Genomic DNA, 20,562 nt, shown 5'->3' with positions numbered 1-20,562 from the left:
TTTTGCCACAGGATAAGACTGCGCGTGTTCAGCAAGAGCAAAACTTGACCTCCACGCTGATTGCCAGAGGGAGAAGATTGTTAGACGCTGTCACTGCACCTGCAGATGCTGTAGGAGATGCTCTAGCAGTAAGTTACCGCTCAGCACAGCCACATACGGGTTCCAAAGCATCTTCACACGACTCCTCCACATGCTCAAGCGTGTGCTGTCACATAGATGCACAAGTAGCCACAATATGAATTTCTCTCCGTAGCAGTTAGAGCGTCACCGAGATGAGCTACTTTTATGGACTGCCAAAATCAGGCGCCATGTAGATGATCTGGTCATGCAGATGTCCCAAAGGAGAGCTCTTGACCTTGTCTACAGAGCAGAGGACCACGCAGCTGAACTCCAGAGACTAGCAGGTGCTCTGGACAGGTGAGACCAGACCTTGCAGGAGTCCCAGGGGTGGTGATCCATTGATAGGAGACAATAAGAACGGCTCTTTTGATGACAGTGTTGGGTCACTCTTCTTTGGTCTACAAGTGAAGACTGCTGTTTTATTCACAGGGGGAGAAGGATTTCCTCCCACATCTGGTAACATTGTTGTCCTTCTGCATAGATGGAAAAATACAAACTGAACTGGAGGGGAATTAATACAAATGTTATGCTATGATATCAAGCCATGAAGGCTTTGTTAAGTACCTACTAAATACTCGGGGCTTTGTCAGGTTGGATGGAATGGCGATACTAATTTTTTTTAATGTTTATTTAATTTTGAGAGAGAGAAAGCATGAGCAGGGGAGGAGCAGAGAGACAGAGGGAGACACAGAATCTGAAGCAGGCTCTAGGCTCTGAGCTGTCAGCAGAGAGTCCGACATGGGGCTCAAACTCATAAACTGCAAGATCATGACCTGAGCCAAAGTTGGACACTTAACTGACTGAGCCACTCAGGCACCAACCCCCTGTCATATTTTTAAGTATCCCAGCTTAGCTAAGTACAGCAAATGAAGGAACTAGTGTTCAGCCTTATTGATGATTTACACAGTATTGTGGTTAATTGGTAAATTTATTTCTTTAAAATTTGTTACAAATTGTAGGTAGGAAATGTCTGGCCGCACTGGGAATATCTGTGCTTCTGTGTGCTGGGTGTGTTTTGTGGAAGGAGAAAAATAAATATCTTTCCAATTTGAGGAATGCTGCCATCAAAGATTAGCTCACACAACAAAAGCAATTAAAAATGATAGAAGCTAGAATGTTGTGTGAATTACGTGCCGCATGGAGCATTACCACCTACACATGCCATAAGAATCTGTAATAGAAAGCGGAATTCGATACTCAGCTTCTCTTTTCATCAGCTTTCATTATTTCCCAAAAGAAAAAAAAATACTCTCTGACTACATACATAACTAGAACAAAACCTTTATTCCCTAGCACGAATTATAAAAGCAATTTGTTATGGTAAATAAAGTTCAATAACATTATTACCTTCTGTTTATCAATCACCAAATTTTGCCAATCAAGTAGTAACTGCTAGCGTCTGGTCTGGGCATCCCTCAACTTGATAACCTTGGGAAGAAAATGAAGTGAGTTACTCAGCAGGCAAAGATACGTCAATTGTCAGATTTCATTCTCAAGATAGAGTGACCTGGATGAGATTGCACCATTACCAGTTGGCAAGTTCATAAGTGGTTTGCCCACTTGTAAGAGTGGAGTTCAGATGATTGAAATATTATCTGATCCTCCTCCAACCTCTAGTGAATTTCATTAAATCAGTGTGTACCTTTTGAGGAACAAGATTCAGCATCCTTATATATGCTTAGGGAAGCTTTTTGAAAATTAACAAGTGCAGAGCTGGAGAGATTACAACCAAGGCAAACAGGGCATGGTGCCCCAGACACATGCAGGGGGCTTGAACAGAAACAATGTTGAGGGCAGCTGGTGGAAACTGATGCTGAAAAAGCTGGGCAACAGTAATGGTCTCTTCTTTGGGTGTTCATTAAACAGTGCTTCTGAGTGTACTCATGACAATGTAGCTACTTCTTTCAAAGATCGCATGTGGAGTTGGAGGAGAATCCTTACGTTGTTAATTCCTTGTTGATACTTTTCTAAGCGTAAGAAACTAGGAAACCTTTAGGAATAGTGGGCAAGTTCCACTTAGTTTATACTAACATCTGTACATTTGTCGATTACGTAGTGGCCTTGGCAGTGTTAGACATGTGTCCCTGAATGCCACCAGTGCAACCCACGTCCATTCCAACATTCGGAGCATGATTGAAGAATCAGAGAAAGTGGCAAAAGATGCTCTCAAGATCGTGACAACGGCGAGTCTGGTGAGAGCTGCCCCGGGGCTGCACTAGATGCCTTCCTTTTCTAGGCACTATGGGAGATTGTTCCAGAAGGTGCTGAGCAAAGACCTAGTAGCTTAAATTCGTGCTTGTCAGCATTCTTGTCTGGAGGGATCTGTTTGGCTCTGTCATCATGTGATGTAAGTTTTAATTTCTTAAGATCGTAAATACTTCTTTACAAAGACCAGGGACTAGTGATGTGGAGATGAGGAAAATCTCACAGTTTCTTATAACAAGAGGATAATGCTTCTTGATACATACTTGAGACAACGTTTCTTACCTGTGGAGGAATATTCATCTAATGGTGGTTTTTGTGTTTATATATTTAAAAATGATTTGTGTTCTTTCTCCTCAGCCATAAATTAGGACAATTTAAATTGTCCCTACATGTTGCCTAGTGGACTCCCATGTCTGGAACTAGACGGGAGGCTATTCGGATAGAGTTGCTCTCCCGTCTCCAGTGGGAGTGCACCTACACGCACCCTCCCACCCCCCGCCGTGTTTACTCTGTCCTGTTTTCCAGTTCTCAGAATCCCTTGCTCCCAATGGGAAAGTGGCTCTCCAGCGCAGTTCCAGATTTCTAAAAGAAGGCAACAGCCTGAGCAGAAAGCATCAAGGTCAGTTTCTAGCTTGGACTGTATTGCTAAGCAGAGTGAATACAAACACTTTTCTGAGCATACTGCTGGAACATTCTCCACTCCTGGAAGAATTTGAAAGTGAACGCTTCTTTGTCACCGTGACATGCCCATTTTCTGATGTAGGAACGTCATATTATAATTTAAGTTTGATTTATTTTTAAACTTTTATTTTAGTGCTGTCTCTTAACGTGCGGGCACCTCTGACCTTCCGTAGGCTTGTTAAGCCTTCTTTGGTAACTAAATCCTCCACTCGTGGCTTTAGCTCATGAGCTGTCACCGTTTCACAGCGTCTGTCAAGTTCTCTTTGGCTTCGGGGCCTCCTCTCTTCACCTCACACTGTTTTGCAGGTTCATGAAGAGTCGTACCCTGTGTGGTATATGCTTCTTTTGGCACTTTTTCCAGGCAGAGCTAATGTAACGTTAGACGCTTCTCAAGTCATTACTGAATTAAATCATAATTTTATAAAAAATACCCATGTCGTTAGTTTTTCCTGAGGGTCTCAGTAAACAGTTATTTGGCATGTATCAAGAGCTATCCAGTAAGCACAACACAAAATGGCAGCAGGAATCTGCTGCGTAAGAGAAACAGAGGAGTTTTATGACATACACTTTTCACCTGAGTATCTTCTAAGATATCAAAAACACCAAGTCTTTTCCTGTAGGAGTAAATGGTGGGCTGTAAACAAAGCTCATGTACTCAGACCACTGCCATGCCCAGTACTGGCTCCCATAGCTGTATCAGCCAGGGGCATGGACGTGCACATATTTTTGTTCCTCTGTGAGTGACGCTATTTAAAATTTATGTTGTCATCTCACGGTAGAGAAAGTTCCTAATGCTGGATCATAAAGCACATTAAACACAAACTCTAGCATCAATGTTGATGGGCTGTGGTTTCCATTTACACAGCCAAAGGTATTTCACACGCCACCAAATAATGAATTTTCTGGCAATTAAAATCTTAAGCAGAACCATCGTGTTCATCAAGGATTTTATCCGTAATTCATTTTTTAACGCTGTGTCCAGAATCAAGATGTGATTGTGTATTATGAACAGAAATATTAGAAGTAAAAGCTTTGATCCCACAGCTTTGATCAGACTTGAAGGAGGCTGAGTCTCCTACGTGTTGGATGGCGACAGAGTGCAGGAAGGGGAGGGTCATTCCCCCAGGGAAGAATGGTGGGGAGCAACTGGGGAAGATTCCAGGGCAGGACTATGTCTGAGGTTTTATAACCCAGAGGAGAGACGTGGACAAGATTTAGGTGTGGACGGGAAGTCAGTGAGTGATCAAGATTGAGTGATTTAAACACAAGTCTTCACCTTGAGCTCTAATTTAATTGGACATGCAATTTAAGAAGAAATATTAGGAAGAAGGGCAACAAGCAAAATAGAAAAAATGATCAAGCAAGCAAAAAACACCCTTAATTTCTCTAATGAGTGATGCTAAGTCTTTTGGGAAAAATTTCAATGTTGGGGGTCTCTGTAGAAAGCTGTTGATTCTGTATACAGATCAGAGTGATAAATGAAACTGTTGCCTAGGCACCTTTGAGTAGCCAACCCCCCAAAAAGGACACTTTTTTCCCTTTAAATAGGTATCACATTGGAACTGAGTAAATTGAAAAATACAGCAAACAGATTTCAAGAGAATGCTCATACAATTACTAGGCGGACCAATGAATCACTCTCCATCCTTAGAGCATTCCCTGAAGGTAAGTGGAAAGGGGGTTCTTGATTTAATTAATGTTTTCTCATTTCAAAACCATTACACCTGAGCATGAGGAAGTCCTGCCATGAGTCTGATTAAGAGCCCTCGCTCAAGAGGAGACCAAGATTGATAGAGTTTTTACTTGCAGAGGAGTATGATTTGGAAAGGAAGAGGACTATTTTTGAAATAATTCCAGAACGCTTGCATTGAAATGCTAGAATTACACTCTGAAAAACAAAAGCCTTGGGAGACTTTATGTTAGCATACGAATTGCTGACTTTTAAAATGAGCTTGACACATCCCTTAAGTGAAAGGGTCATTCAGAGAAGTCAGCAAGAAGGGGAATGTTCCTGCTTTAAGGGAAAATGCTAGATTCATTATAAATGTGGGCAATTAAAGAACTCTTGCTTGGTAATCTTCCTTCATGAGGCAATAAAGCATTCTAAAATAAGCTCATAAATCACTTTAATATTGATGGTTTGGAAATGCACTATTCATTAAAATTTGAAATAGGATAACTTTTTAAAAGTGTACTACAAATGAATCCTGCTGCAATGCATTACTTCCATTCCTTCAACCTTCTCTTTTTTTCTTAAGAAGTCTTACAAGATGCCTTAACAACTCTAGAGTTCTTTCTGCTGGTTCACCTTGTAAACACGAGGATTACTGTGGGGACCTGGGCTTGGGGCGCTTTGGACTGACTTATAACCTTAAGTCATTGGAGAATTTTCTGATCTGGACAGTTCTTCCTTCCTTCCTCCCCTTCCCTCCCTCCCTCCCTCCTTTCCTTCAAGGATGCATGATGTATGTCGATTAAACACTTAAAAATATCTTTTTATTTGGAAATAATTTCAGACTTGCAGAAAAGTTGCCACAAGAGTCAAAAGAAACCTGTCTACTCTTTATTGGCCTTCTTCTAGTGTTAGTATTTGTCCCATTTGTGACTGAATACTTTAAAAATGAATACTAGTGCCTTTTTTAAAAAAAAATGCATCACCCAGATTTTCTAGAATAACTAAATTCCGCCTTACTGATTGTGACCATTTAGTCTTTACTGTGCTGTTATGTCTCCTAGCCAGTTGACACTGTGGGCAGATATCACTTCCTCTAGCCTGCCACACGCCCATCTCACCTACAAGTTTAAACTCCCTAACCTTCTTATCCACACACAGAAGGATCCGAAGAAAGTGTTTAAAGAATATGAGAAGGGAGGGATAGAAGGGAGACCAAAGAAAGAAGTGTAGCTTATTAAACATAGACGATGCTGAGCACATGGCAATTAGCAGGTGTTGTCATGATCTCTCTATGTACTAAAATTTCAGTACAGAGGATTGTTACCAAGATTATTTCATTTGTCCCTCAAAGGGAGCAGTAAGGCATTGTGATATGCAGCCTTAATACTGCCTTTGAAAACCGGAAGCCCCATTTTGTGTTCAGCAGCCAGTAAGAAACACTGTAACAGGTTTCCATGTAAAGTTACATTTATTGTGGTTTATGGTTTTCTCCACGTTTAATCACTGAAGTGCATGCTTGCATATACATTTATTTCAGGTGTCAGAGACAAAGGAGCCAAAATCAAAGAGCTGGCCTCATCTGCAAATCGGAGCGCTGCAAGCACCCTAAAGAAGGTTGTGGGATTGAGCAAGGAGCTGTTGAATACATCAACTGGCTTGTCCAGGGTTAATGCCGCCTTACAAGAAACAAACAAACTTCTGCAGGACTCTTCAATGACCAGTACGTTACAGTCTCCCTTCCCATTAGGAGAGTCAGCATCGTGAGATTTCGAACTGGCCAGGTGCACAATGGTGTCTTGTTCACAAACAGAATTCTTAAAGAATAAAAATGCACTGATATCTAGATTTGCATTTATAAAGAAAGAGAAGGGCCTTGGGTAGTGCCTGTTGCTGGTGCATTTTTCATATACAGTTGACCTTTGAACAACAGATTTCAACTGTGTGGGTCCACTATACAGACTTGATAAATATAGGTACTGAAAATATATTTTCCTTATGATTTTCATAATAACATTTTCTTCAGCTTACTTTATTTATTCTTACTTTACTGTAAGAATACAGTATAAAATATAGGTAACATATAAAACGTGCTATTTGATTATCTGTGTTATCGGTAAGGCTTCCAGTCAACTGTAGGCTATTCCTAGTTAAGTTTTGGGGGAGTCAAAAGTTTTACAGATTTGCAACAGCATAGGGTTTGAGTGCCTCAACCCCTGCGTTGTTCAAAGGTCAACTGTAGTTAGCAAAATTTCAAGGATTTGATTACTAGAATATTCTATTTGATCCAGTGCACTGGTAATGAAGAACTAATTTCTCTGGTTTCTGCCCTACCACCAACCTCTTTGCCACCTTGAACTTGTTAGCTCTGCTAGCTGGAAGAAGAGTTAAAGATGCAGAAACACAAGCCAGCCTTTTATTTGATCGGTTGAAGCCTTTGAAGATATTAGAAGAGAACCTGAGCAGAAACCTATCAGAAATCAAACTGCTGATCAGCCAGGCCCGGAAACAAGCAGCTTCTGTGAGTGTGGGCTTCTGTGGCTCTTGGGGATGTGGCCATCCCATAGCTGGAGCTCTTGATAACTCCAGGACTCGGGGAACTCCTGGGGAGGAGGTGACTGTCACACTGGTCCCCTGGACTTCCACTGACTCAGCTCTTATATCTCAGATTTCTCACAGCCTTGTCTGCAGTATATTTAAAACTTTATGTTAAGTATATTTACCTAAATACATACATATATTTTTTCAGTGTCAACTTATGACTTTCATGTATGTGCCTATGCTGTGTCTCAAAAATACCTTCTTTCCTGCCCCAGACAGTATATTTAAATATACTACTTAATTAGTCTCATTTTCTGTGTTTTTTTTTTCTTTATTCAACATGTTTCAAAATGTTGTTAGCAAAGAGATCTCATGTCTGTATGGAGATTTATAATTGTAGCCTAGATGTATCAATTTATAACTATTAGCCAGCTGGTAACGTGGTCAAAGTGTTTACATCTAAGTTTCAGTGGCTGAGTATGGTATTATTGCCATCATTTAACCAACCTGGTGTTAATAATCCGAGTACTTTTCAGAACGTTTGCACACTATGAGCCTCATCCTCCAGGAGTCCAACAAAACACTCTAAACACACACAAATCCAGGTCACTAAATGCAAAAAACACTTGATAGCTGGAAAAGTACGAACGTGAGAAAATGTTTTACAGGCATCCATAGCACATGGCACTGGTTGTGCTCTAAAGGAGAGGCATTTCAGGGAAATAATAATACTTTCAACAAAATATGCAGTTGTCACACTACTGGGGATTTATAGAGGATAAATGTGACCTGTGGTCTCATGCTCTTCTGCCTGAACCCTTCTAGTTAAGAAAAAGTTCTGGAATCTTGAATTCTCCTTCCTTCGGGTGGCCTTGTGATTGGAAAAGGGCTGTAGGTTGACCTGGGCTCTGGTTTCTATTTATTTCAATTAAAGTTACCAAATAAATGCAAGCCTGATAGATATTTCCAAATGCTCTGGTTAATACAAACCCATAATCTTCAAAATTAAGATAAGAAATATATGCAAATACTTAAATATGTAGTAAGGACAAAAATCTCTCTATGAGTATTTGCTGAATGTATAAATAGATTATCCCTTCATTTATTTGTCAGACGACTATCAAATATCCTCCCCACGTGGTGTAAAGATGCCAAGGTGATCTGGAGAAGCTCCTTGTGTTAAGGAATTAAATCTCACATGAGTGAGACTCTTTCCAACATAAGATACTCTTAAAACTTCAAGAGTGATTTTTTAGTAGTTAAATAGTTCACCAAATAAACTAATTTTCATCACCACCGGATTTCTCACTTTATGAAACCCAAAACGTGACGTATCATCAAGAGAGGAAACCTGCCAAACAGTGAAAGTCTGTTAGGAAGCAGCACTTTTGAACTCTTGGCATGCTGCCAGCGTGAGTCACTAAGTGATTAGAACACTTCCCCTTTCCTTTTACAGATTAAAGTCGCTGTGTCTGCAGACAGAGATTGTGTCCGGGCCTACCAGCCTCAGATTTCTTCTACTAACTATAACACCTTAACACTAAATGTTAAGACAAGTGAACCCGATAACCTACTCTTCTACCTCGGGAGCAGCACCAGTGTGAGTGTGTACCTGCCGAAAGCAACAATGAATCTCTTATGAACATGTGTATTTTCTGAATCGGCAGGGTTGTTGTTTTTTTTTTTTTTCTTTTATGGAAAAAAAAATAGGGCCTTGGTGAAATCACTAATTCTTCTAAGGAAACTAATAAGCATTTGCTGAACTGGTGGCATCAGATTAAAACACCCAGTACAAAACTGAATGCCTACGAGGAGGACCGTGGTATTGAGGAGAGAGGCTCTCCCCTCGGCCATCTTAATTGCTAGCTATGGGGTAGAATTTCCTATGTCTTCTGCAGCCTGTTCAGCCACTGAGTCTAGCATTGGGTCTGTAAAATCGATCTTGGTGGTGTTTACCAGGAGTGGAGGAGTGCACCCTAAGGGGCATATCAGAATTATCCAGCCTCCCCCAAGCTCTTCAACCCACCATTCTGGTAGTTCCCAGAAGGCAAGTCCCCTGTGGAAGACCACGGATACCTTTGGCTATACCAGTGGGAATGTGTGGGTCAGAACCTTTGGAGGGGTGTTAGAGCAGAAAATATTAACAAGCACAAATTCTAAAACATCTTCTTTGGAGCTGAGGTGCCGAACACATGCAGGTCCGTGATGTGGGATTTCATGGCTTCTATCTTGCTGTGTGTTTCATGTTCATGTATTGCCTTTTCAGATTGAGCAGATAAGTACAGTGCCTTCCCTCATGCTCCTTGTAGGCTGCTGGTGACCCCCCGGGAGATTTCTTGGGGGAACTTTACGGAAGGCATTGTGGAAGGCCATGCTGGTGGGCCAGGGTGGTGGGGCACTCATGTCCAACAGTGGCTACTGTCTCCCTTGCTCTGAGTCATGCTCCAGCTCCAGGGAGAGGAACATTTAAAGACAAAAGACAGGGTTTTTTGTTTGTTTGTTTTTAAGAGTAGAGAAAATGCTGTAGGGACTCATGCAAACAGTCTGGCACATAAACTCATCCCAACTCATGCCCGCACCCCAGTCTGATTTCCTGGCAGTGGAGATGCGGCGAGGGAAGGTGGCCTTTCTCTGGGATATGGGCTCCGGGTCTACACGGTTGGAATTTCCAGACTTCCGAGCTGACGACAACAAATGGCACAGTATCTATGTAACCAGGTAGTGGAGAAAGTGCTCTCCAAGCATCTCTTTTCTTAAAACTGTACCTTATAAGTTTGTAATGTGTTTGTCACCTTATGTAATTGTCTTTGAAACTTCTGGGAAGTCAGACTGCAGTCAAATATAGTTGGTTTACATTACAGAAATAAGGACTTTTTATTATTATTATTATTATTATTACAGAAGTAAACTGTTACCAAAGTCAACAATCAAAAGAAGTAAAAGTTAAAAGTTTTTGTTACTTTTAGGACGTTTGGTCTAAATCTGAGGCAGCCAACCTAGTAAATTGTGTTCTTCCTTGTAGAGAGGGGTGGGAGGCAGCAGGGTAGAAATGCCACGTGGTTGGTGGGTGTGGTGTGCACACATAGAGGACAGAACACAAGGATCCAGGTGGAGAATGTGGTTTCTTAAAATTCAGACCCAAAGCAAAACTCTCCCTTGTAAAGCCCCTCTCCAGAGGTAACTCCTTTTAAGCAGCTTTAGGTGTATCATTTTGCTTTTCTATAATATTATAGTGTATTGTTGATGGTGTGTTATGGCTGGAAATTTTTGTCTTTTGCTTTGTTATTTATAGATACGGAGTAATACTGAAGGCAGTGGACTGTTTCAGATACACTAAAACCTTGCATTGCGAGTAACTTATTCTGCAAGTGTTCCACAAGATGAACAAACATTTCTAATAAATTTGAACTTGATAAATGAGTGACATCTTGTAATACGAGTAGTATGTGACACTGAACATGACATGATCACAACTGGGCTGATGGTTCTTGAATTTGCTTTGATATACCAGTGCTTTTGGATTACAAGCATGTTTCTGGAACAATGATGCTTGCAAACCAAGGTTTTATTGTATATAATTTAACTTATTATCTAGAACTGTCTTAAGCACGAGGAAATGTATATGATTAAGAAGACCTACTACCTACTTCATAAGAGCTTGGGAGTAAACTGGGGGCAAAGTGGGCAAGACTGGGAGAGGGAGACCAGTGGGAGCCGCTGAGGGACTGTGGGGAGAAACACCTAGAGGCTATGTTATAAACAGATGTGTATGTACGTGGAGGGGCTTGAATTCTGAAAGTATTCTTTTTGCAATTCTTTGTGACCCTTATAGATTTGGAAACATTGGTTCATTGAGTGTAAAGGAAATGAGTGCAACTCAAAAGCCATCAACAAAAACAAGTAAATCCCCTGGAACAGCTAAAGTTCTGGATATAAACAATTCAACACTAATGTTTGTTGGAGGGCTTGGAGGACAGATCAAGGTAACATTCAGAATGTTCATCTGTACAGGACTGATTGCTTTTACCTGTATATAAAATTAATGTTCAAGTTATTGAATATCTCTTAGGCAGATGAATATTTTTTGTTTCTATCATTTTGCTTAATGACAGTAAATTTGCAGAGTGGGCTGGTTTTAGAAAGCAAACGATCCTGCTGGATAAATAGCATAAATGGAAAAGAAGCCAGTGGTTCATTTTGCTATTTGAATTTCTTTTCCAATACTCAAACAGGAAATTCAATATTCCACCTTAATTTCTGTAGTTTCCCTTATTGCTATTCTAAACTCTAGTGGTAGAATAATGCTAATTAGTGTTTAGCACAGGAGCCTATGGTATGTATTTTATTATACCTGTTATCCCTTTACCGAATAAAGTTCAGTCACCTGGACTTACTTGGCTCAGTGCTCTGAAATGAGAGTAAGGGTCTCCTTCCAGCCAGACCCTCACACCTGACATGCTCTGAGCCTTTGTTTCCTCGTCTGTGAAAGGGGCTTCTCTCCAGGGATCCTGGTAACCGAGGTGATCTTTAAGATCCTGTCAGGTTGTCACTCATTCTAGGATCCTACTTAATAATCAGAAGGAAATTCATTGATTCCAACCTGGCCTTTTTTCTGGATGTTGCTTTCTCAAAATTTGGATCTGTTAGATTTGAGCTCCTAGGAAGGAGTTTCGTGCACATAGAGAATTTATTCCTTTCCTTCTGATACATGTGGGCTGTGCTTGTTTTGCTTGTTTATATTAGAAGTCTCCTGCTGTGAAGGTTACTCATTTTAAAGGCTGCATGGGAGAGGCCTTCTTGAACGGACAGTCCATCGGCCTGTGGAACTATGTTGAACGGGAGGGCAAGTGCCACGGCTGCTTCGGAAGGTAACATGCCCTATAATCTAACACACAGTATGTTATTAACATCTGGCAGCTGCTTAGAGGATTCACGAGCACATCATGGGTGGTACAGAGTCTGTGATATCGGACATCTCACCGCTAAGGATGTGATGTAGGTCCTAATAGAAGCTTGGGTATCATTTTTAACCTCTAAAAAGTACTGTTTTCACTGTGCCATATGCTTTTTCATCATGGATCATAAAATTGAGAAGCATCAGACATCCTCTCCAACAACCTTCTGTCTCAGAGAGCCACAGCAAAGTCTTCGGTAAATCCCTGTGTGTCTTTACTTTGAAAATACCTCCAAGGATAAGAATTTTCTTTGTGCTGCCAGATTTTATGGATAAGTACTTTCCTATTCTTAAATTCTAAAATTCTAGAAATTAAATGCATTTGGCAATGGAGAACAACTACCTAAAATCGTCTTGCAGGTATTAATGTAACAGCAGGCATTTAATAACAAGCCCACTGAGCTCAACACTCCCTGCATTACTTTCTAAAAAGGTAATTGCAGTTTCGTAAATGTACAAGACCTGTTTTCTAGCACTTCAGTAATTAAGACAATAGATTGCCTTTGCCATTAGAGAAATGAAACATCTGATAGGATTCTGTCATCTAATGGGCTGCTCTGTCTAGATAGATATCTGTAATTAACAGTGAGCTGTGACAAGATCAGTTGGAAGCAACTCCCATTACATTTGGAAACTTGTGGGCGAGTTTTCATTTTGTTACTGTCAGATCTGTTTTCTCTTAGGGCTCAGAGCTTGGGATTTTGTGGTTTGAACCTTTTCTTTGCTACTTTCCCCTGACTCAGCTTGCTTTCAAAGTCATGACCAGAAGCTTGGTTATTGGAGACTTCTGAAAAAAAAAAAAAAAAAAATTAGCTTTGGAATCTAACTTACTCAGGCTCCCTCTCCTACCAAAATCCCTCTTGGTGACTTTGTAGTAAGTCACTTACTTTGTGGAGATTTGATTTCTTCTTTCAGAAAAGGAAAATGGTAATCATGTTTGTCTTACCTCCCAAAAGTGGGGTGATGAACACCTAGCATGATGTATGTGAAAATACTCAATGAATTTGAGACTGTTTCCCTCTGATCTTTCTGCAGTGATAATCCACTGCTTTTTAGATAAATGTCTCAGTTATTTTCTTGACAATAAGCATGTGAAAACCAGAGGTTCTGTAATTGGCAAATATAATAAAAAATGATATTACCTACTGAGGTAATGGCACCAGCTCTAGAACTCTGGGAGCAGAGAACTCCCCATCACATTTTCCTCGTGCTTTTTCTCTAGCAGGGACATTTCCCCAGCAATAGTGATTCGAACTTGAAAAATGTTCTGGCCCCTGGACCTCTGGGCCCCACATTGACCCCAGATCATTAATCTTACTTGTAGAAAGGAAAGTCTTAACAGAGATGGAAAATTTCTAATATGGAAAATGTCCCCCTGTGCTTTAGCTGTTACAGTATCCCCAATTTCACCTGCCATTTTCAGGGTTATCTTAAAACCGCTGACCTTAAACTGTAGCAATGAGTGAATCTGATGATTGCTAGCTCTTTTCTTTTGTTGGAGAGGAAGTCAATTTTCTATGTGGCCACTCATTTTCTTCTGAGATCTGCCCTCCCACTGCATGTCTACCCAACCTGGACCTCCGGGGAAAGAGGAAGGTTGCTCCAAACTCGGGAGGGACTGGCAGGTGCCACCACCCTCCCAACGCATGTTCTGGAACTGGCTTTTTTGCTGGAAGGCTGACCACCCAGCTGAACCTTAGGGTCAGACTGACTCATTAGCTCAATCAAAGTTTTGATTAAATGTTTTTCTGGGCACTGAACAAATCAACTGGCTATTCTTATACTGACTACCACTTCTAAAGTATGTTGAGTGTGTGTGTTTTTTTTTAAAGAATATTAGTTTGATAGGATATTAATAAATACTTTTTTAAAGTGGGGGTGTCAGATGTGTCCTGACCATAAATGTTTGGGAAACAGTGCGTTAAATGATTAAGTACATTTCCTGATTGTGAGGCATCCAGAGCCCCTAATGTGCGAATGTGCAGTAACCTTGTCCTTGGGATGGGCTGGAGTTGCACCATTCCCAAACTCACTTGATCCCAAACTCTCTAAAAAGCAGCATTCCAGAGTTGCTGGTGTTCCACAGAACACATACCATGGAAAGTGCTGAGACAGACACAGCTGATGCTGTCTGTATTTGTAAACTGAATTGCCTTCATTTTAGGCAACCATCCCTACCCTATTAGACAAAGACTTGAGCTCAAAGAATTAACAAACTAATTCTAGTAAATGAATCAATTTTAGCAGACCAGTGATTAGAATTCAGTGTGCTTTGCACCTCTGCGTGTAACCTGCCATTTTAAATCATTAGTGTGGTCAACTGATGTCCTTTAGATTTAAAAAGATAATTTTCTCAATAGAAACATTTACCTGTAACTTTGACTTATATTTTTTTAATTTATTTTTTATTTTTTTATTAAAAAATTTTTTTTAACGTTTTATTTTTATTTTTGAGACAGGGAGAGACAGAGCATGAACAGGGGAGGGTCAGAGAAAGGGAGACACAGAATCTGAAACAGGCTCCAGGCTCTGAGCTGTCAGCACAGATCCCGACGCGGGGCTCGAACTCACGGATGGCGAGATCATGACCTGAGCCGAAGTCGGCCGCTTAACCGACTGGGCCACCCAGGCGCCCCTTTTACTTATATTACCAACTAAATGAATTGAATTTTTTGTTGTATTCCTCCTTGAATATATTTACACTTCTTTATATGCTATCAATGTATGTTAATAATTATGAACAATCTCTTAAATTCTTAAAGGATATTACAAAAGAAACCATGGATTCTAACAGTTTTCACCTAAATATGGAAAAAAAACCCCTTTTTATTTGATTAACAGGACTTTATTCTTGTATTAGTTATGAGTGGATGTTGTGATAGGCTGTGTAGCTGACTTTTGGGACAGGTCAGTCGCCTGCGTTCAGGGCACTCTTCTAGGTGCTGGCAAGGTCAACGTCAGTCACGTGAGTTCATCATCTCCTCCAACATCTCCTGGTGTATAGGAGATAGAGCCATATGAAAACACAGAGAAAGTACTCTGTGCTGTGGCAGGAGGAGGTGACAGGTGAAGCAGCATCTTAGGCCTGGGCCCAGGTGCTACCCCACTCACTCTCGTAACAGCTGCCCAGAGTGCTGATGGTACCACAGTAGGTATTACCCCTGTCATGAGTGAGAGCTCGGACCAGAGGCCTAGTCATTCTTTAAGGCTCACAGGGCTGAGGGCTGGGGAGGGAGAGTGTCTCTCTAGGCCTGCCTGACTACAGGACTCTCACCTGGAATTGCTGGGTCTGGAACAGAGCTTTCCGTAAAGTGCTCTTTCTTGCCAACCCTGCTTTCATTTGTCCCCGGGCCTCTTGTCTGGGCAGGGGCCTGGAGCTGCCTTCCTGTGGCCCACCTGCGATCAGGCGCCTGGGCCTCATGGTTATAGAATGGAAGCCTGACCCACAAGGGGACAAGCCCCAGAAGTGTGTCACTGACCCCGGGTCAAGAACCTCCGAAGACGTGCATTCACAAGTTGGTTCATTTAAATGCACCCCTCTTTGTGCTGCCTCATTGGGGCAGGCCCTGCTGATGGAGAGAAGCCAGAAGTAGAGAGTCCACATTCTTGAGAACAGAGAACTCAGGAGTTCTGGGGAAGGAGAGGGTGTGTGCAGCGGAACAAGACAGATTTCTGGAGTTCTGTTTGAAACCTGGTTTCACTATTTTCTTGGGTGTGCTCTTTGAAAAGGTACTTAATTTTTGAGGTTCAGGTTTTAAGAGGCATAATGGCAGCCCTTCAGGGACCTCTGAACAAAGCAGAATCATCAGAGCTAAATGTACTGAACATATAAGTGCCAAGCACTGTCTAAAGAACTTGACATGTATTAAATCATGCACAGCCTTCCTGAGAGCTATTGTTTTCCTTATTTTATAGATGAAAAGAATGAAGCGCAGAGACATTAGGTAACTTTTCCGAGTTTGCACAGCTAGTAAATTGAAGGACTGGGATTTGAACCCCAGCAATCTGGTTCTAGAGTCCGCATCCTTAACCCCATGAAACTGATCAGCCAAGAGCTAGAGCAATGGAACATGCTTGTAGGAAGTCACAGCTTTAGGAATTAAATAACAGAATTAAGCCATAGTTTCTTTTTTTTTTTTTTCTGAGCCGAAGTCGATGTTTTTTTTTTTTTTTTCAATATATGGAGTTTATTGTTAAATTGGTTTCCATACAACACCCAGTGCTCATCCCAACAGGTGTCCTCCTCAATACCCATCACCCACCCACCCCCACCCCCCATCAACCCTCAGTTTGTTCTCAGTTCTTAAGAGTCTCTTATGCTTTGGCTCTCGCCCTCTCTAACCTCTTTTTTTTTCCTTCCCCTCCCCCATGGGTTTCTGTTAAGTTTCTCAGGATCCACATAAGAGTGAAACCATATGGTATCTGTCTATAGTTTCTTTACGCAGAGTGCATTTCCTTTAAGTTATATACACTTCCTGAAAGAGGTCGAAAGACAGCAATCTTTAGAAAAAACTGGACTGTGGGAAGCTATCAGTTTGAAACCTCAGGTTTCACAAAGCACCGCTATGTTTGTTCTGTGGATAGAAACAGTGTCACCGTTTGGTTACTTGTCCTGCTTGGAGATACGGCACTGAGTTTGCTTATTCCACTGGGAGGAGTACAAATTCCTACCCCAAACACACCAAAGTCCGAGTTTCACTCTGAAGCCCAGAAACATTTTTGAAACCTATTAGGACATGTTCCAGATAAACTTACTTTGTAATTAAAGCGTGAATAAAGTCAGCCTTTTGAGGTGTGGGGAAGACCAGAAAACACTCAAGTGAGAAGTACTGAGGTCTGTATTAAATAACTTTGTTTCAAGTTCATCCTGCAGATTTATATATATATTTATATTTATATTTATATTTATATATTTTATTATATATATATATTTGTCAGTGATTTTTTTTTTTGCACAGTGGTCCTGCTACATTGATGTAGATTTGTTTTCCATCATTACTCCAGTTTAGCTGATGTATTAGTTAAAACCAGCAGAGGGTGATAACATGCTAATATAAAAATTACTCTGAAAGCTTTGGAATTAAGAAAGGACAGTTACATTAAAGGACATTGGAACAAAGAGTCTACTTGATAAGTAGAAATATTTAGAGCAGTTATCCATCCTTTGAAGACATTCCTTTTTACTACAGTCAACACTGCCTACATTTTCCTTTCCATATAAAGCAACTGGCGTTTGTTTTGCATAATCTCATGGCAAGCATATTTTAAGATATGATTTATGCTTCTTATCAGATTACGGAAATAATAGCTCTACCAGTTTTTGTGAGGAAGAGAACTCAGTAAAGGTATTTCTTCTCCTTAACTGCCTTCCTGAGAATAGATTGTATTTCATCTGCTCTGCTTTGCAGCCCCCAGAACGAAGACTCGTCCTTCCATTTTGATGGGAGTGGTTATTCGGTTGTGGAGAAGACGCTCCGGGCTACCGTGACTCAGATAATTATGCTTTTTAGTACCTTTTCACCCAACGGGCTTCTTCTCTACCTTGCTTCAAATGGCACTGTAAGAGGCTTTATGGGACAGCAGACTCCACCGTGTATATACAGTCAGATTGCTAGGAGGATATTTATGTTTAATGACTGCTTCATGAGTATATGCAAATATAATGTATACATATGTATGCCATACTATTTCCCCGTTTTAAGAAATGTATTATAAATTCACCAAAGAACCTTTGGAAAATACAGTACAGAGTACCAAGTAGAAAACAGCCTTCCAATCATTGTAGAGAGCAGTAACATTTGTTATTAAATTTTGACTTTCATATATCTTGCTCCACATTCACTGCGATCACTGTGGCCTTTGAATTCCATCGACAGGAATTTCATGTTATTTTTATCCTATTCCTATTATGCGTGTGATCTTTCTGGATCTTCTAGTTTTATTTTTAGGACTGGTCCATGTAATCTCAATGAAAAAGATACAAAGATTCCATTTCTCTTACTGAGTTCTGGATTTGGGCAACAATGCATTTCTCTCCTTTATATCAGTGTAGTATTCTAGAAAGTCTTCCCGGACACTTTAGTTTCCTAACAGAGACCTCTGTTAGGCCAGATCCAGTTTTCTGAGTTTGACTTTGGAAGACTTCTGCCATCCTTGCCTTGGGAGGGAAAGGGGATCCGTAAGAATGACATAGCCCTGGGTAACTCTTTTCTCTTCTTCACAGAAAGACTTTGTATCCATCGAGCTGGTGCGTGGCAGAGTTAGAGTTACAGTTGACCTGGGTTCAGGGCCTCTTGCTCTTATTACAGACAGACGCTATAACAACGGAACCTGGTATAAAATCGCCTTCCAGAGAAACCGAAAGCAAGTTAAGTGCACAGAAGGGCAAGGAGATACTGGTCACCCTCATAGAAATAGAAATCCTTCCAAAATCAGCAGTCTTTATGTACTTTGTGGCTCCTTGGGTATTCTTGAATGATAGTCTAATAGAAAGCCATTGTTTTCTTTGAAATGCTAAACGCCAGGATTCACATTTTGCTGGAGAAACGTTATAATTCCATTTTTCTATGGTTTCCAGGTGCATTACTTAATATTAAATGCTGAATTGGAATCAAGGATCAAATCCATTCTCTTTTCTGCCACACACATACTGCTGTCATTTTAGTTTTGTATATTCTGTATTCACTGACTTTTGTACAGAGGATTTAATAGTCAAGAACACTCCTGGTCAAATGTGCAGAATGTGAAAGAGTATGTCTTTATAAATGAACTTTCGTTTTACTTTAATGCAGAAAGTGATTTTCATTTTCTTGTCTCTTCTATTTGATCTCATTTTAGGACTCCTAGCAGTTATTGATGCATATAACACCAGTTATAAAGAAACGAAGCAAGGTGAAACTCCGGGAGCATCTTCTGACCTCAATCGTCTAGATAAAGATCCAATTTATGTGGGTGGATTACCTAGGTCAAGAATTGTAAGGTATATCACATTGCCCATTTGTCATGCCTGTAATTGCCAAATGTGTCGGTTTCCCAGGGCTGCCATAATAAGGTGCCACAAGCCAGGGGACTTAAACAACTGTGGAGGCTACAAGTCCAAAATCAAGGTGTCGGCAAAATTGCTTCCGTCTGAGGGTTGTGAGAAAGAATCTGTTCCATGCCTCTCTCCTAGCTTCTGGGAGTTTCAGGCATTACTCAGCTTGTGGATGGCTTTCTCTTTGTTTCTTATTACACTGTCTTCCCTCTGTGTGTGTCTCTGTGACCAAATTTCCCTTTTTAAATTTATTTTTGGATGTGAGCAGAGAGACAGGGAGAGATAATCCGAAGCAGGCTCTATGTTGTCAGCACAGACCCTGGCGTGGGGCTCGATCTCATGAATCACAAGATCATGACCTGAGCCAAAATCAAGAGCTAGACAGGTAACCAACTGAGCCACCCAGGTGCCCCTGAATTTCCCTTTTTATAATGACAATGGTCATATTGGATTAGGACCTATCCTAATGACCTCATCTTAACTTGATTACATCTAAAAAGACCTTATTTCCAAATAAGGTCACATTCACAGGTACTGGGGGTTAGGACTTCATCATCTTTTGTGGGGGACAAATTTTAATCCCTAACGTCTGCCTTGATTCAAACCACTGTGTGTCTACTAATTGGGATGTAAAGAAATCCTCCTGCAGTAAAATTAATGATTTTCTATTTGTTGCCTTTAGAACATCTAGTGATTGTTACTAATTGTTACTTAATATGGTACAGTATTCCTAGACCCCACTTTCCATCATAAGTTGTTCCTTCTAAACATTTCAGAATAGTAGAATCTTTTTCAGGGCAAAAAAAAAAAAAAAAAAAAATCATGCTGTCTGCATTTCTCCTTTGTGTGATGAGAATGAATAACGTATGTGAAAGTTGAAACACTAGCATCGGGAAGTTGGAAGAAAGGTGGCACAGAAGGCAATGAGATCCTTTTGTAACACTGATTCATGTTTAGCTTTGTAACTTTAATAATTTACATAAGATCTCTGTGGGTCTTTGTTCTTAGTTGTGTCATTTTGGACTGGACAAATGAAGCCTGAAGTTTCTTTCACACCATTAAAAACAAAAACCTCCTATACCAAAGGCCAGCAGTCGAGGCAAGATAGATTCTGGGGAGTGGGATTACCAAATGTCCAAACTGATTCACCGAGCCCAGTGGTCTTCAAAGAAGTTAGTAGCACAGCTACTACCCTACTACTACCGCACTAACTACAGCTGAGTTCTTATATGCACTCCTAATCAGTGGCACGGAAGTGTGTCCACACTGGTTGCTGTTAAGCTGAGCAGTCCAGATTCACTCCTCACCCCTCTTCTTTGCCAGAAATTTCTGAAAGTTCCAAGGGACACAGCTTAC

At 40.7% G+C, this 20,562-nt stretch overlaps 1 protein-coding gene across 1 annotated transcript in view; it reads left to right on the top strand.

Annotated features, from left to right (window-relative positions):
• Positions 1–20,562, top strand: part of LAMA1 (laminin subunit alpha 1) — a 152,009-nt gene that overhangs the window by 113,646 nt on the left and 17,801 nt on the right. The window contains exons 39-52 of the mRNA XM_032595339.1: positions 12–128; positions 254–417; positions 2,177–2,312; positions 2,851–2,944; positions 4,555–4,671; positions 6,219–6,401; positions 7,045–7,199; positions 8,676–8,819; positions 9,804–9,937; positions 11,052–11,202; positions 11,963–12,087; positions 17,582–17,732; positions 18,397–18,541; positions 19,011–19,152. Of these exons, the coding sequence (XP_032451230.1) occupies positions 12–128; positions 254–417; positions 2,177–2,312; positions 2,851–2,944; positions 4,555–4,671; positions 6,219–6,401; positions 7,045–7,199; positions 8,676–8,819; positions 9,804–9,937; positions 11,052–11,202; positions 11,963–12,087; positions 17,582–17,732; positions 18,397–18,541; positions 19,011–19,152 (1,958 nt within the window). The remainder of the gene's footprint in view (positions 1–11; positions 129–253; positions 418–2,176; positions 2,313–2,850; positions 2,945–4,554; positions 4,672–6,218; positions 6,402–7,044; positions 7,200–8,675; positions 8,820–9,803; positions 9,938–11,051; positions 11,203–11,962; positions 12,088–17,581; positions 17,733–18,396; positions 18,542–19,010; positions 19,153–20,562) is intronic.

The sequence above is a fragment of the Lynx canadensis genome, chromosome D3, assembly GCF_007474595.2.
Source record: "Lynx canadensis isolate LIC74 chromosome D3, mLynCan4.pri.v2, whole genome shotgun sequence".
Classification (NCBI taxonomy): Eukaryota; Metazoa; Chordata; class Mammalia; order Carnivora; family Felidae; genus Lynx; species Lynx canadensis.
The sequence above is the reverse complement of the archived record's forward strand: the minus strand, read 5'-3'. Positions and strand labels throughout refer to the sequence as shown.